Raw genomic sequence first — 17,365 nt, 5'->3', positions numbered from 1 at the left:
CAGACCTAAGTTGCAATTGCTTGTGACAAAGACAACACTTAGTTTTAGCTTGTCTTCCTATCACTCGGGATGCTCATAGAATAGAAACAAAGTTGGAAGAGACTCAAAGCCCATCCAGTTCAGTCCCCTGCCATGCAGAAATACACAACCAAAGCATGCCCAACAGATGGCCATCCAGCCAGTTAAAAACCTCCAGGAAAATGGAGCCCATCACACTTCAAGGCAATGTATTTCACTACTGAGCAGTTCTTATCAGGAAATTCTTCTTAATGTTTTGATGGTATTGCTTTTTATAGTTTGAATCCACTGACAGTAAACAAACCTGTTTCATCTTCAATATGACATATTTTCAAATATTTAAACATGACTGCATGTCACCTCTAAAAACTTTTCTTTTCTAGATTAAACATACCCAGACCCCTCAAACCACTTCTCATAGGGTTTGGCTTTCAGACATTTAACCATTTAGGTCACCCTCCTCTGGAAATGTTCAGCTTGTCAATATCATTTTTAAAATCCTGTTGCCAGGAACTGGACACAGAATTCAAGGTGAGATCTGATCAAAGCAGAATAGATCTTTCCTTGATCTAGACACTATATCTTTTGGTGCAGCCTAGAATTTCATTGGCTTTTTTAGCTGCTGCATCACACTATTGTCTCATGTTCAACTTATGTTTTACTAAGACTCCTAGATCCCTTTCACATGAGCTGTAATCAAGCCAGCTGTTATTCATTCTATATCTGAGCATTTCATTTTCTTCCTTCAAGTTGAAATGCATTGTTAGTGTTAGCCCAGTTTTCCAATTTGTTAAGATCATGTTGAATTCTAAGTCTGTTCTATGAGGCATCCACTACCCTTCCTAATTTGGTGTCATCTGCCAATTTTATTAACAGGCCCTCTGTTCCATTATCAATGGATAAAGATATTGATCATCACTAGATTCAGGACAGAACCCTGTGGTATTTCTCTCCAGGATAAAGAGGAGCCACTGGTGAGTGTCCTTTGCATTCAGTTGGTGAACCAATTACTAATCCATCTAAACTAAATCCAAGGGCAGGGGTGCAACCTTTTCCAACATTTTTATTAGGGAGGCAATTATCTTGTTTATTGAGAAACTGAATAAGAAACCCCACCATAAGTAAAAATTGTATGCATTGCTCTGACAAGTATTTATTTTCCCAGTACATTCCAGAATCATCTTTTCATGCCAAGTAGTGCTTACCTCCTGAACTTTGGAGAGCTGTGAATTAAGGTAACACTAACAAGAAATGTTTACATTTATCTACAGAAAACATCTGGATACATATAAACTTCAGCTAAAACCAAAATACTTCTTTTTTGCCTAGTGCTCTCTGCTAAGAGAGTCGTCCTTGTATTACACCCTCAAGTAACAGTGGGTTTATGTTTACCTATTTAGAATATGATGTAAATATACCATACAGATGAACTATCAGAGTTCCTTTATGTGCTATTTTGTAATGTTTCAGATAAAATAATTAGATAAATTCATTACAATTGAACCCATGTCCCTGAAATCAATTCTATGTCCCCATATCTTATGTCCCATGGCCTCATTTATGTAGCAACAGAGCAGAAATATTAGGATAAACATTCTCAGAAAATTCCAGTTATACTCCAGTCCAAACTTGGACAGTCAAATTCAAGTGGGCTGAAACATGCCAAACACTGCATTGGAGTACAATTCTAATCTCCAAAGATCTGGGACCCATTGATACTACACAACTATAGCACTATTATTTTATTTTAACTCCCATGGTTTGGAGTCTGGTGAGACATTGAGCAACTCTGGCTGAGAGTTGTAAATATTCTTCCCTAAACACCCAATCCCGGAGTCCATAGAAATTAATCATGGCAGTTGAAATAGAACCATAGTCCTAGCTTTTCAGCTTCAGAAGAAGGGAAAGACAAACTTTTGGATAATTCTCTCCAAGAAAACCATGTAATTAATTCACCTTTGGGGCACCATGTCAGAAATGATCTTAAGACACCAAACAACAAGTGCTACAATAGCATATTCTGAGGGGACTCCTGAACAACCAAACCAAAACGCAAAAGGAAGCTATGTTTATATCAAGATAAAAACAACATTAATGTAACATCGTTCTTAGACAAGCAAAAGGACATAAAATGGATACCAACTTTTGGATACTCCAGGTCTTTTAATGAGGAAAGATATCTGAATCTGGAATTGAGGAAGAATTTTTATACCTTGTTTGTTGCTTATTTAGTTTTAAATGTTTAATTTGTTTCTCATTACTTTAAAGCTTTATTAAGACAACCCCCAGAAGACATCAACAATATGTGAAGCCTTCAAGATCATTAGATCTCATCTTAAAACTCAAAGAGTGCTTTGAATTGAGATTTTCCTGTTTCTTGGCAGGGGGTTGGACTGGATGGCCCATGAGGTCTCTTCCAACTCTACTATTCTATGATTCTATAACAAGCTACAAATATCATGGTCCATGGATAGTACTGTTTGACTATTTCATCCTAGCAAATGAAGATAAATATTTTCTAGTTGTCTCTCCAAGCTCTTACCTTTCAGAATTCTGCTCTAAGTAGGTGATGGTTCCTTTTTGATAAGAGCTAAAGTACAGCAATTACAATGACCCATTGATAAGCTGATCCAAGAATTTTGGGTTGATTTTCAGACTAAAATTTCTAGACTTATGCATGAGTATATAGAATAACTTCTGGTATGCTATCATGTCTACTCAGCATGACTTTCCCAGGCTCCGAAAAAGTTTGCCATAGATCCTTTAACAAGGGAAATGACTATAATAGACAAACTTTAAACATGAAATCATATGTAACATCTACCCTACCTACAGTATATTGTACAGTTCGCTGCACTTTAATTTCATGAAGCACCAGACTCGCCACTAAGCAGAATAAGGCAGGCATCTCAAGATTCAGATATCATCAATGTGTAACATGCTGTAACAGCTGGCCCTACACATCCAAGGATTCTGTATCTATAGATTCCATCATCCACAGCTCAGTTTTATTTAATCCAACAAGCAAACCTTGGTTTGGCCATTTTATATTAGGGATATCCTTTTTACTGCATCATAGTACATAATAGGATTTGAGCTCCCATGGATGTTAGTATCTATTGGGGGCAAAGGGGTGTCCTGGAACCAAACATCAGCCATACCAAAGGCTCACTGTAATTGTACAATTATTCTTGCTGCCAAAAAAGGGGAGCAGTACAGGAATATCTCAGTTATCCCACTGGATTCTTCCTGGGGTATTGCTTCTTTAACATCTGACCTTTCTACAGTCCACTTGAATGCTCAATACACTGGAGACAACTGGTATGCCAAGCTTATCTGCTTTCCTCTTCTCTGTTTTGCCATCCATGCTCAGTAAGGGTTTTTGGAGGCAGCTTCTGATTATATCCCATTTTGCAGTCAGGCACACATGCCAACAGTATAGTTGGTTATAATAGAATCCTGTTTTTTCTAGATGTAACATTAATAGAAGGTATCAATACATTTTTAAAAACCATATACATAACTACAGGAAGGAGGTAGCAAGAAGAAGCCTATGGTACTTGGAAAGGGATCCTAACTCTTTCTACGCATTCACTCACAGACTGGTTCTAATGAAAATCGGAATTAAGCACATCTGCTATTTGCATCATGAGAGGATAAATGAACTGAAACTATCAGCCAAGATCTAAACTCATCTGATGGAACCACAGTAGAGAGGTTTTGGTGTATCTGATTATTTTAAATGGGGATTCTATGGCACTTGAAGGGGTAAAATGATTGGATTTGTTCACAATTGGGGTTAAACCTTAACCATAAGAACTCACCTAATAGCTGCTATTTACTTTTTAAAAATGCAATGCTCATTAAATGCATCCGCACAAAGACAGGTCCAGTACAACTTTAGGACTCGGCTTTCATGGACTTTTTCTGATTATTCCTACTTAAACTATGCTTCTGAGCAGTTCCCTTTTTGTCAACACTTACAGAAACTCAGGCTCTATCTTACCCAAACTCCTAAATCGTTTGATGGCAATTCTGTTCAATTCAAGACACCTGATTTTCTTGACATTTTAGGCCACTTTCTCCAAATGAGAACACTTCACCAAAGTCATTTGCTGAAAAGTTAATGCAGTTTGGTCCACTGGAAATACAAAATGGAACACAGGAAGTAATTTTGTGGCTTCACCATTTAGGCTGTAGCACAAAGAAATCATCTTCAAAGAATTTAACAGCCATCTCTTGATATATTTTTTTATCACAGAGAGAGACTAAGAGAAAACTCATTTTTTACTGCAGTTGAGGCATTTCACTCTATGGGTAATATATAAATAAGTTTTAATATGAGTCAATGTGGGAAACAAAGAAGATGTTGCCATCTCAAATGTGTTAATGACAAGCTAGATGCAATTATCACTTGATAATCAGAGTAGGAATGGTTTGTAAGAGTATCCAAATTAGTCTCCCCCTCTGAAAATGAAAAAAATAATCATTTTAAATATCACTTAAATAGCCTAGAAGATTAGTCCTCAGTTTTTCATACCTTACTTACTATTTAGTTGTTGCATTTAATATCCCATCTGTCCTGCAGTTAGTTTAAGGTGGCCCTCTTCTTCATCTTTGCATCAACTCTGTGAGGAAGGTCAGATTAGGATTGAGAGATTGAAAACTGGAGAGAGATCCCATACCTTTAATGGTTGTATAGTAGAAGGAAAATCATCAGGTGTTGCTTGTCATGCATCCAGGTAACAAGTAACACCTGCTGAAATTCCTGCTCCGATGTAACCATTAAACTTAAAGGGCCCATCTCTAATTTTCATTCTGGCAACCCAACATGAAGCCAAGAGACAGTCTCATGGTCACCTACTGAGTTTTATGGCTCAGTGGTGACAAGATACATCTTCTATGACCAATCCACAACTTTAACCAGAACAGGTTTATTGCTTGTCTGTCTCTTTTTCTCTAAATAGACACACACACACACACTTTTTCTACCTACCACCTTCCTGCTTTATTCTGATATCAGTCTTGCCCTACAAATATTGTCCTTGTGTGCCTTCAAGTCACTTTTAACTTTTGAGAAATGTAGGGCAAATTTAACACAGGTTTTCCTGGCAATAAGTATTCATAGGAAATTCACCATTTCTATTGTTGTTGTTGTTGTTGGCTCAAAGCAGCTGGATGAGCCAAACCATGGATTTCCACAGTTGGGTGGAGATTTGTACACTGATCTCCCACAGTACTAGTTCCATTCACATCACTGTACCACATTAGCTCATCTACAGAAGTTGGTGGCTCACAAACAATTTGACCAACCGGTTGGGGCTTGGTAGAGATAATGTGGAGATATCTGTCCCTCTCTTCAGAAGCCTGTATTGTTTCTATTCTGAGTGAAGTCGGGGGGGGGGGGGGCACTTCTCTGAACAATTCCATGTGCTTGCCTATGTCGAGAAAAGTAATAGTCCCAATACATTTTCCACTGGTTGGGTCTCATTTGGAGTACTGCATTCAATTCTGAGCAACTCATTTTAAAGACACAAAAGCTAAAGCCCTTTATTGAAGCACAATAAGAATGATAAGAACTATGGAGAATAAACCTATAAGGAGCTGGGCATGCTCAGCTTGGTGAAGAGAAAATTGCGAGATGACATGATTCTATTCTTTTAATACCTCAAAGGTTGTCACACAGAGAATGACATTGGGCCTTTTATTTGCTTCCTCAGGAGGGTAGAATCAGGTCTAATGGCTTTAAATTACAGAAGGGAAGATTTAGACTCAACATTAGAAGGAACATCTTACAATAAGTATAGTTTGGCAATGGAACCAATAGCTCAGAGAGGTGGTGGGGTCTCCTTTCTGGATGTCTTCAAAAAAGGCTGAGCAGCTATCTGCAGAGGATGTTTTAGCTGAAGATTATGAATTGAAGGGAGGTTCGACTTGATAGTCCATGAGATCCCTTCCAAATCTATGATTCTATGTGTGCAATCCCTCACCACCCATGACAAGAAAGGGAATCATGAAGTCATATATTTGCAGCTCCAAACTTTCCTCATAATTTTATATTTTAGCTAGCAGTTGCAGACCAACAGCATTTGAGGTAAAGGTTTCCCCCTGACATTAAATCCAGTTGTATTCGATTCTGGGGGTTGGTGCTCATCTCCATTTCTAAGCCGAAGAGCCGGTGTTTTCCGTAGATGTCTCCAAGGTCATGTGGCCAGTATGACTGCATGGAGCGCCGTTACCTTCCCACTGGAGCGGTACCTATTGATCTACTCACATTTGCATGTTTTCGAACTGTTAGGTTGGCAGAAGCTGGGGCTAACAGCGGCACACCACTCCTCAAATTCGAACCTGCAGCCTTTCGGTCAGCAAGTTCAGCAGCTCAGCGCTTTAATACGCTGTGCCACTGGGGGCTCCAACAGCATTTGAAGGGTCAATTAATTCCAACTGTGTTCTAGGTCTACCAGGCAATTACCTTACATAGTTATGTATAATTCTAGAAATTTTAGTCACAAAATTAACCCAAAAAAGTTGGGTTATCCATAGGTTAATGTCTTGACACGAAAAAATGATTGGTTTCTTATCAAGAAAGGAACCATCCCTCTTCTGAATAGAATGGGAAAGGAGAAGAACTTGGTTCACTCCTGGAGAACCTAAAAGGAGCACTAATCTCCTTGACTCTTTCTGTTGTGTCACTACTTCTGGACATCTTTAATTCCTATGAAGAGACAATGGCAACAGCCATGACTGGCTGACCTCCTGAGACAGCATTTGTGCTTTTTTCTGTCTCCATAGTTCATATCAAAATCTATAATTTTGATCTCAAAACCTGCCTTTGACTTATACAAAAGGTTGATTTATACATTAGTTTATATGGAACTTAAATACAAGGCTTTCACTCTGACTCAAAGGGGAAGAGAAAGGGGCTAGTTTAAAAGGGTTTTTAAAGTTACAGTCTCAATAAAACAAATTACAGGTTATAAACTTGCAATGAAGGCACTTAAAATGCCTTTGAATTATTCAAAAGTCCTTGTAGGTGAGGAAAAACTTGAAATCAATTGATAATTCATTGAAACCAGTTAAAATTCCAATAATGGCGATTCCTCCACACCCCCTTTGAAAAAAAATGATCAGTTTGTGTTTAAATAAATTTTATTAGTGCTTTCGACATACAATAAAAATAAATTTGTTATAGAACAAAGTGAGGAGAGGGGAAGAATAATAATAGTGGAGAAGACGAACGTACCCGAAAAAAGAAAAGAAAGAAAAGAAAAGAAAAGAAAAAAGAAATAAAAAGAAAGGAATATATATATATATATATATATATATATATATATATATATATATAAAAACAAAAACAACAAAGAGCAAACATACTATATCTTAAAAGTTGACTTCCATCTTAGCACAGTGCCATGTTCCATCATAATTAACAAAATATTCTTGTTCTTTCAACCGTTTCTATCCGGTGTCTTTATTTTATGTGATTCCATTAGTTTATACTCTCGATTGTATTGTGAATCTTATTTTCCATATATTCTAAATTATCACCCTATGTTCTTCCTTTTTTAAATAAATTTTAATCATATCCCAGTTTGTCTGTTTTTTTGGTCTGCCTTCATTATTTTGTAGTAAATATGTTAATGTGTCCATATTCATTACTTCCCAGATCTTTATTAACCAACATCTTACGTCCGGCTTATCTTTATCTTTCCAGAATTTAGCAAAATTCATTCTAGCTGCAGTGGTAAGATAATTAAATAGAATTTCCTTGTTTCTATCTTTTTCTATATTTAACATCCCCAAGAGGAAATATTCTGGGTTCAGAATGATCAGTTTGCTAGAAAATATCATGATGTTGACATCTTGTACAATATCAAGCAGGAATTTATGTTTGAAAAATAATTAAACTAAAAGGAAATGTTTGTGCCTTTGGGGAAAAATAAGGTAGGAGACAATATCCTTGTCTGTGTGACACTTTCTCCTTATTTTATTTCATGCTTCCTTTCTTCCTTGATGAATTTTTATTACAGAGCTCTGTACTAAACTGAAAACTAAAATTAAAATAACAGGGTTTTTTTATAAATCTAATATGTTTATCATGTAAGGATATGTGGTTGAGCAAGAAAATGTATCTGTTGCTTCAAAATATGGCCTTAAGATGTCATATAAAAATAAAAACAGATTGTAGAATCATAGAGTTGGAAGAGACCTCATGGGCCATCTAGTCCAACCCCCTGCCAAGAAGCAGGAAAATTGCATTCAGATGTAGTTGAAAACACAGAAAAAGGCATAAAAACCATATAACACGCTATTGTTAAAATGCAATGAAACTATCTGCCAAATTTAAATCTTTATCTTTAAAAATAATGTAAAATAGGAAAGAAAAAACCCAACAAAATTGTTCTCTATTTAAAGCCACTGCAGCCATTCCTTAAAGCCTGTGGCATTAGAATATATATATATATATATGTGTGTGTGTGTGTATGTATGTATGTATGTATGTATATATGTATATTCTGGAATATAAGGTTTTCTTAAAAATAAGACGGATGGGCTCTTATTGTAGAATGCAAATATACGTAGAATACAAATGTCATTGCCCTTGCTTTGTGTGCATAATTTGAACTATATCACAAGTTGTCTCTTTTGAGATCCGTCTTAGGTAGGTCTGTGATCTAGGATACATCTACACAGTAGAATTAATGCAGTTTGACAACACTTTAATGGCTATGACTCAATGCTGTAGAATCCCAGGTTTTGCAAGGCTTTTAACCTTTTCTGCCAAAGAGTACCCCATGCATCACCTAAAATATTAGATGTGCACTCCTGCATTGCAAGGGTTTGACTAGATGTCCTTTGCAACCCCTTCCAACTCTAAGATGCTATGATTCTATGATGAAAGATAAAAGCCTACTGATATTTCCATCCTCCCATGGATACATCCCACCCTCAATAAAGAGCTGAAGCAGTTACCCAAATTCTAATTGAATGGTTTGAGTACTGGCCCCTTAAATATGAGGAGACAGGTGGTACTCCAAGGGGACATGACCTGCTACAATTCATCAGATGGCAACTGGAAATGGCAGGCAGAGAGCCTGTGAAACATGCCCTTAAAAAGTTCCTCTGAATAATGCAGAAAACAGTGGTTGTAACATGCTGGTACCACTATGCTGTTCCCTTTCCCCACCGCACCCCGGGACTGCACATCTCACTAATCGCTTCTCTGTTTAATAACCCCTGGAGACCCAGAGTCTGCAACTATTGCACAAAGCAGCTGTCAAGGAAAAGAAATCCAATTAAACTTTTTTGCCATGGGGCTGACCCCAATTGTAGGCTGCAGAACAGACTAGACAGTGTCACTCAACCGTTATAGAAGACACGAGAATGGGCAAGGCACTTCACTCAGCAGGCACAAAGCCACCCTTTTTGACTCCGATTAATTAATGCAATGTAATTAAACCCTTCCCAATCCTTCATTCTTGTCAAGTCACCACTCCTAGTGTGAAACACTAGCTGAGATTATCTAACAGCAGTTCAGTCCTTTTATTCCTCTGACACAGGACAAAATCAGGGTTCCCAGCATCCATCCCATAACAGGCAGAGGATCAGGCCACAGATTTTCCAACCATGCATGACTTGCTTTCTTCTCAAAGCATTATATCAGCACCAGTACTAATTGAGACAGAAAGAAACCCAGATTGCCTTGAAATCATGGCTCAAAGTGCATCAGCAAACCTTGGCTGATGCCAATGTGGATGTAATGCTATATTCTGATCACAAGAAACCATCAAACACTAAACTGTGGTTTCAGTAAACCACAAAAAAGGAGATTTATTGCACAAGAGGACAGGGATGCGTAAGTTCTGTGTCAAAAACGATGTCGTCTGCACCAGGACCTTGAATGTTGTGAATATAACTAAACTCCATAAGAGTGTATATATTTCCTGTTGAGATAACTTTGTATTCCTTGTAGTCTCTTTCTTTGATTAACTGCATTTCAGTATCAGAATCAAAATCATCTGAAGGAAATATATACACACACACACACACACACACATATATATATATACATACCAAAGCAAATCAGTTATAATGCTGTAATCTGAGCACAATTTCCGTACACTAAGTACCTGTCACATCAAACGTTTTCCCTGTCATTGCTTGGGAAATGCAACACAATTTTGCCAGTAACATTTAAAGAGAAAAAAAAATTGTATCAAGATACATTACTTATACCACATTGCACAAGTGGTGATGTTCAAAATCCACACTCCACTTTATGAAGAGATGAACTGTGCACTGCTACATGTTGACTCAGAAGTAAACCACACTACATTGCTCCCAAGGTTGCAAATCACGGCAATTTCCCATATGATGACTGTACAACAAAGACATCAGGGACAGGGCACAACTACATACTTTATCAGCTATCACAGCAAAAAATGTGTAACTTACGACAATACACACACAAAGACATGCAGTTGCTTTAGTGCAAATTTTTTCTTGTGCAGAACAGTTTTGAATTCCATCAGTGACCTGAACAGTCAATGAGACTTCAGAGTAACAGTATTTGGAGGGTGATGGAATATTGTATTGTCTTAACTACTTTACTTGAGAAATGCTTAGAAGAGTAAAAATTACTAAACCCTAGCTGAGATCGTATACCCAGTTTATGGAGAAATGGTCCTAACTATTTGAGAGCTGCAGTTTTTATTGATGTTATGAACTGCACTGTTAATCTGTCTTTCAACTTAACAATTTGCTTTGATTCAAATTTTATTCCCTTGAGCTGTCTGGAGTGCCATTTTTTTTCTGCTGTTGTTGTACTATGCCTTCAAAACATTTCCAATTTGTAAACAACCTAAAAGCACTGGGTTGCTTTGAGTTTTCCAGGCTGTATGGCAATGTTCTAGAAGCATTCTCATCTGACATTTTGCCCACATCTATGGCAGGCATCCTCAGAGGTTGTGAGGTTTATTGGAAACTTGGCGAGTGAGGTTTATATATCTGTGGGATGTCCAGGGTGGGAGAAAGAACTCTTGTCAGTTGGAGGCAAGTGTGAATGTTGCAATTAATCACCTTGATGAGCATTGAAAAGCCTTGCAGCTTCAAAGCTTTGCTGATTCCTGCCTGGGGGAATCCTTTGTTGGGAGATGTTAGCTGATTGTTTCATGTCTGGAATTTCCCTGTTTTCAGAGTGTTGTTCTTTATTTACTGTCCTGATTTTAGAGGGGTTTTTAAATACTTTAATACAGATTTTGTTCATTTTCATGGTTTCCTCCTTTCTTAAGCCAACCATACCATGATTCTCTTGGTAAGGTTTGTTTGGTTACCTTTGTCTTCTTCTGAGGCTGAGAAATGAGATTTGCCCAATCTCACCCCCAGGATTTCCATGTCTGAACAGTGATTCCAACCCCAGTCTTCAAAAATGTAGTCCACCTTCCAAACCCATAAACAGATAGACTCCGTGGGACTTGATCCCATTAAAAAAGGGGGCACAGGAGATTAACCTTAAAGCAAGGAGTGCTTTTTTTCCCCTTGCTCTGCTTTTCCTGCTCAAGCAGAAGTTCCCAGGTTCATTCCTTGGCATTTGCAAGAAACAGACACTTAAGAGTTTTCTCCTATTGTCTCTCTGAGAAAGACAGTGCCAGTCAGGAGGGGAAGAAGAAAAAGAGATCTCACCTGCCACAGGGCAGAAAGGGGTCAACTGCTGTACCTGCATCTCCACTTCTTATGCTTACAGCCTTTGTATCAGCACATGTCATTCAGAAGGAAGAAAAAAGCAGGCATTCTATGCAGGTATATTAGCAACAAAATCTAGCTAACTAGCATGGATATTGAGTTGGTGTGAGTTTTCTGGGCTGTATGGCCATGTTTGGAGCTGAAAGGCTTTTCAATGCTAATCAAGGTGGCCAATTGCAACATTCACACTTGCCTCAAACAGGCAAGAGTTCTTTCTCCCGCCCTGGACATCCCACAGATATATAAACAGCACTTGACTAGTTTCCAGCAGACCTCACAACCTCTGAGGATGCCTGCCATAGATGTGGGCGAAACGTCAGGAGAGAATGCTTCTGGAACATGGCCATACAGCCCAAAAAACTCACAGCAACGCAGCTATTCTGGGCATGAAAGACTTCAACAACACATAGCATGGATATCACCTGAACACCTTAAAGCAGGCACGGGCAAACTTGAGCCCTCCAGGTGTTTTGGACTACAACTCCCACAATTCCTAACAGCCTGCCGGCTGTTAGGAATTGTGGGAGTTGTAGTCCAAAACACCTGGAGGGCCCAAGTTTGCCCATACCTGCCCTAAAGGCACCACATCCCTTTGATTTTGGAAACTAAGCAAGGCTAGTTTGGGCTAGAACTTGGAGGGGAAACCAACTGACAAGGAAAAGCGCAGAGGAAGGAATTGACAAAACACCTCTGAGTGTTCATTCCCTATGGAATCCCAATTAAATTCATAGAGACAGATCCCTTGGAGGGTAGTTTTATGTTTTTCGGGCTGTATGGCCATGTTCCAGAAGTATTCTCTCCTGGTGTTTCGCCCACATCTGCTTGCCATAGATGTGGGCGAAATGTCAGGAGAGAATACTTCTGGAGCTCTCTCCCCCGGACTGTGGTGGAGGCTCCTTCTTTGGAGGCTTTTAAGCAGAGGCTGGATGGCCATCTGTCAGGGGTGCTTTGAATGCGATTTCCTGCTTCTTGGCAGGGGGTTGGACTGGATGGCCCATGAGGTCTCTTCCAACTCTACTATTCTATGATTCTATGGAACATGGCCATACAGCCCGAAAAACATACAACAACCCTGTGATCCCGGCCATGCAAGCCTTCGACAACACATAGATCCCTTGGAGCTTGGAAGCTAAGCAGGGACAACTCTGGTTCGTACTTGGATGGGAGACTGACAACGAAAAATACAATAAGCTGTATTTTTTTCCAGGGGAAGGAATGGACAAAACCATTTCTGTGCATTCCTTCTCGAAGAAAATCTTATAAAATTCACAGAAATGGGCGGTTTGAAGACGCAGACACCCAAGTAGCAAGGCAAAGGGTACAGAGTTTGGTTCAAATTGGGAAAGAAAGCGGTCCAAATCGTATTCTCGCTCCTCCCGGCAATATTTTTACCAATTCCTTAAGAAGCCTCTATGGAACAGATCCTAGTCTCCTTTTTCCATACTTACATGCCGGGGTGAAGTGGCCCCGCGGCCACCAGGCTAGCGACGGTGCAGAGAAGCCACGCTCCGACGGGACTCATCTCGAGAGCCGAAGAAGCGGAGGAAGGAGGCGGGCGGGAAGTTCAACGCCCGGGGCCAGGTTGGCCGAGAAGGGACTGGCATCGAGGGGGAGAAGCTGGAGAGCTCTGTCCCGCTTCGGGCGCGGAGCATCCGCACCGGGAGGGCTGAGCAGAGAGGCAGAGGCGGGAGAGAGAGAGAGAGAGCAAGGCTCCGCTGCTGCTCCTGCGGCAACTGGAGAGCGAAGAGACCCGGTGCGCGCTTTCTAGGCTCCCACGCGGCGCTGCCTCCGCCTCCTCTTCCGCGGGAGCAACAGGCGGACACGGAGCCCCGCCTCCCATTCAAGGACTTTTGAAGCCCCACGGAACCAATGAGAGGCCTCGCCACTTCCTGGCCCTGCCCACAATTAGGTCGCGGGGAAAGAGCTGGAGGGCAGAGGCTCTTGGCTCTGAAATACCTTCAAGCAGGCATGGGCAAACTTGGGCCCTCCAGGTGTTTTGGACTTCAACACCATGGTGGGAGTTGAAGTCCAAAACACCTGGAGGGCCCAAGTTTGCCCATGCCTGCTCCAAATCTTCCAAATCGCCAAGGCAGGTGAGGCTTCTGGGAGCTGAACTAGGGAGCTGAACTGAATTAGGGTTTGGAAATCAGGGTCTTAGAGGGAGGGAAGCAACCATGGAGATCATCTGACAAGCTGCTGGCTTGTGTGTCAGCAGAGGGGTCAATCGGCTCCGAGGAACTGTCCATGGTGCTGACGCCTCCATACTGAAAGGAATGCTTCTCACTACCGGTGTTTCCCGGGAATTAATACTGTATTAATTTTTGCTCCCAAAGATGCACTAGGTCTTCTTTTCAGGGGATGTCTTGTTTTTCCATGAAGAAGAATTCACATTTATTATACTGTATACTGTACATGCGGGGCTTGAGGAATCCAAGGCCGGAGTTAAAATTGCTGGAAGAAACATTAACAACTTTAGGTATGCAGACGATACCACTCTGATGGCCAAAAGTGAGGAAGAACTGAGGAGCCTTATCACCAAGCTGAAAGAAGAAAGTGCAAAAGCTGGGTTGCAGTTAAACATCAAGAAAACCAAGATCATGGCAACTACACCTATTGATAACTGGCAAATAGAACCAGACAAACTGTGAATCCTATCAAGAATTTATTGTTACTACTATTATTTCCAAATACAACAGTCTATGGTACGTACATTTACCAATCCTGCATGCTCTGGTGTTCTGTTTGGCATGCATGCTTCCAAACAAAAACTTTGCTAGGTCTTTCTTTAGGGGGATGCCTTATATTTAGCAATTCAGCAAAACCTCTAGTAGGTCTTACTTTCAGGGGATGTCTTATTTTTGGGGAAACAGGGTACATACAGTTCAGGCACAGGCAAACTTTGGCCCTCCAGGTTTTTTGGACTTCAACTTCCACAATTGTTAGGAAGTCCAAAACACCTGGAGGGCCAAAGTTTGCCCATGCCTGACCTATAGATCTACCTGGCCAAGGGGTGCACCTACACTGTAAAACTAATGCAGACAGACACCACTTCAACTGCCATGGCTCAATGCTATGGAATCATGAGGGTTGTAGTTTTATAAGGTCTTTAGCCGTCGTTATAATCAAGGTGAAAGAAGGACATGCAAAAGCTGGGTTACAGTTAAACATTTAAAAAAACCAAGATTGTGGCAACCAGATTGATTTATAACTGGCAAATAGAGGGAGAAAACATAGAGGCAGTGACAGACTTTGTATTTCTAGGACTGAAAATAACTGCAGACATAGACTGCAGCCAGGAAAACAGAAGATGTTTACTTCTTGGGAGGAGAACAATGACCAATCTCGATAAAATAGTGAGAAGTAGAGACATAACACTGGCAATGAAGGTCCGCATAGTCAAAGCAATGGTATTCCCCATAGTAACCTATGGATGTGGAGAGCTGGACCATAAGGAAGGCTGAGCGAAGGAAGATAGACACTTTTGAACTCTGGTGCTGGAGGAAAATTCTGAGAGTGCAACCAGTCCATCCTCCAGGAAATAATGCCCAACTGCTTACTGGAAGGATGTTAGAGGCAAAGATGAAGTACTTTGGCCACTTTTTTTTTCATGTCAGGAGTGACTTGAGAAACTGCAAGTCGCTTCTGGTGTGAGAGAATTGGCTGTCGGCGAGGACATTGCCCAGGGGACGCCCGGATGTTTTGATGTTTTTACCATCCTTGTGGGAGTCTTCTCTCATGTCTGTCTGTACTACACAACAAAAGCACAATAGTCAAATGAATAAGCTATTCAGCACCTTGAAGAGCTTTTTTACAGTTCAGACTAAAGTCTAGAGCAGATTTGCTGCCTAATTCACCAGCTGCCACCACTGATTTTTCATCATGTCCAGGGACTACTCTAGCTGAAATTCACAGTTGGATATAGTCCTCTGATTTGTTGTATTTCCATCGGTGCCTAAGTATGCAAAGCCTGTTCGGAATAAACACCATACCTTGGCCACTTCATTTCACCATGCCTGACTGATCAAAGACTTGAAATGAGTTGCAAATTCTGCATCAGGAAGTGTCAAAATCTGCCATTAAAATTAACCGTGCAACTAACTGTGCATGTTAGTTCTGGCTGCAGAATGTGGAAAGCAGAAGTATAGCTTCCAAACTGTATAAGCACAGATACTTAAAACAGTTTTAAAAAAAAGAAAAGAAAAGAAACATTTAGCAAGGGTTTAATATGCTTAGAATAATAACATGGATGGAATTTAATGGGCTGGTCCATACATTCCTGGTACAATCCTGTGTGTGTTTATTCAGAAGTCGTTTATGCCACCAAGTCAGAGGGCAATGACTCCCAGATAAGTGAATGCCGGGTTCCAGCTTAAATAGTTTTAATCATAAGGCTTTTTACTACTTCAAAAGGGACCTGGTGATCTGGCTATTTAAATTGCAACCCTTGGATAATAACCACACAATTGTGTGATTTTGAGTTGCTAATGACCTCTGACAATCCTAAGGTGAATCTATCACAGGGTTATCTTGGCAAGATTTGTTCAGAAGACTTGCCATTGCCTTCCTCCGAGTCTGAGAAAGTGTGACTTGTCCAACTGGTGGGTTTCATGGTCAAGCAGGGATTTAAATCTTGGTCTCCACCATTATAGTCCAGCATTAAAACCACTACACCACATTGTCAACCTGTCAATTTCCCTATTTGGTTTTTGTGTGTCCTGACGTATTCTAGCAAACTGATGCAAAACAAACTGAAACAAATGACTCAATCATTACCCACAACAGATAAATGCACCCATGTCAATTTCAGAAAGTACATACTAATTGTACACTGCAATTTTCCTAGGACTTACTGAAAGAACTGTCCAAGGTACATTATAATGCAAATTGTTTTATTGAAATATTCTGCACTGTTTTTTGAATAGGTAATTGCAGGCTGCATTGTGGTGTACAATGATTGAATGATTATCTGACATTTATAGATGTATATTTATATGTCACTTTATTATATTCACAGACTGCAATGCATTAGGCTTTTTAAACAATTAAACATCCTCTCGTAGCACATGAAAAAGGGACAGGACTTCTGTAACTTAATAGTAGTATGGAAGAAGGAATTTCAGCAGGTGTGGCTTGCATTCCTTTTCAAGGAACTCAAAGTCAGTGGCATTTGAAATATTGTAAAACTCACTTATGCAAGCAACAGCAAATTCATGAAACAGATGTGAAATCATGACAGATAAACCAAAGGGAAATGGTAATAAAATATCTTTGAAAGCTGACATTTTATATTCTGTGTAAAACTGGAGAAGCAACATCTGAGCCAGGATTCTATTTCTTGGTCTTCAGGGCAAGGGAGAGGAATCTCAAAGCAAGACTGCTCTCTTGGAAAGTATGTGTATGCAACGAGATCCTGTAGCACCTTGGAGACCAGTGAGAGAAAGATAGAATCATAGAATCATTGAGTTGGAATAAAACACAAGGACTATTCAATACAACCTCCTGCCATGCAGGAACACACAATTAAAGCATTTGTGATAGATGACCATCCTGCTTCTGCTTTAAAACCTCCAGGGAAGGAGATTATACTAGAGTCCAAAGCAGAATA

At 40.0% G+C, this 17,365-nt stretch overlaps 1 protein-coding gene and 1 long non-coding RNA gene across 2 annotated transcripts in view; one reads left to right on the top strand and one right to left on the bottom strand.

Moving 5' to 3' along the window:
• LOC100555258 (multiple epidermal growth factor-like domains protein 6) overlaps window positions 1–13,567 on the bottom strand; it is a 264,856-nt gene extending 251,289 nt beyond the window's left edge. Inside the window, 1 exon segment of the mRNA XM_062976742.1 lies at window positions 13,209–13,567. Coding sequence (XP_062832812.1) covers window positions 13,209–13,282 — 74 coding nt within the window. The 5' untranslated portion in view covers window positions 13,283–13,567.
• LOC134297889 (uncharacterized) overlaps window positions 13,491–17,365 on the top strand; it is a 29,411-nt gene continuing 25,536 nt past the window's right edge. Inside the window, exon 1 of the long non-coding RNA XR_010004840.1 lies at window positions 13,491–14,462. This is a non-coding gene — a long non-coding RNA (uncharacterized LOC134297889). The remainder of the gene's footprint in view (window positions 14,463–17,365) is intronic.

This window comes from Anolis carolinensis, chromosome 3 (assembly GCF_035594765.1).
Source record: "Anolis carolinensis isolate JA03-04 chromosome 3, rAnoCar3.1.pri, whole genome shotgun sequence".
NCBI lineage: Eukaryota > Metazoa > Chordata > Lepidosauria > Squamata > Dactyloidae > Anolis > Anolis carolinensis.
Note: the sequence above shows the minus strand (reverse complement) of the source record. Positions and strands in the feature narration are given on the sequence as shown.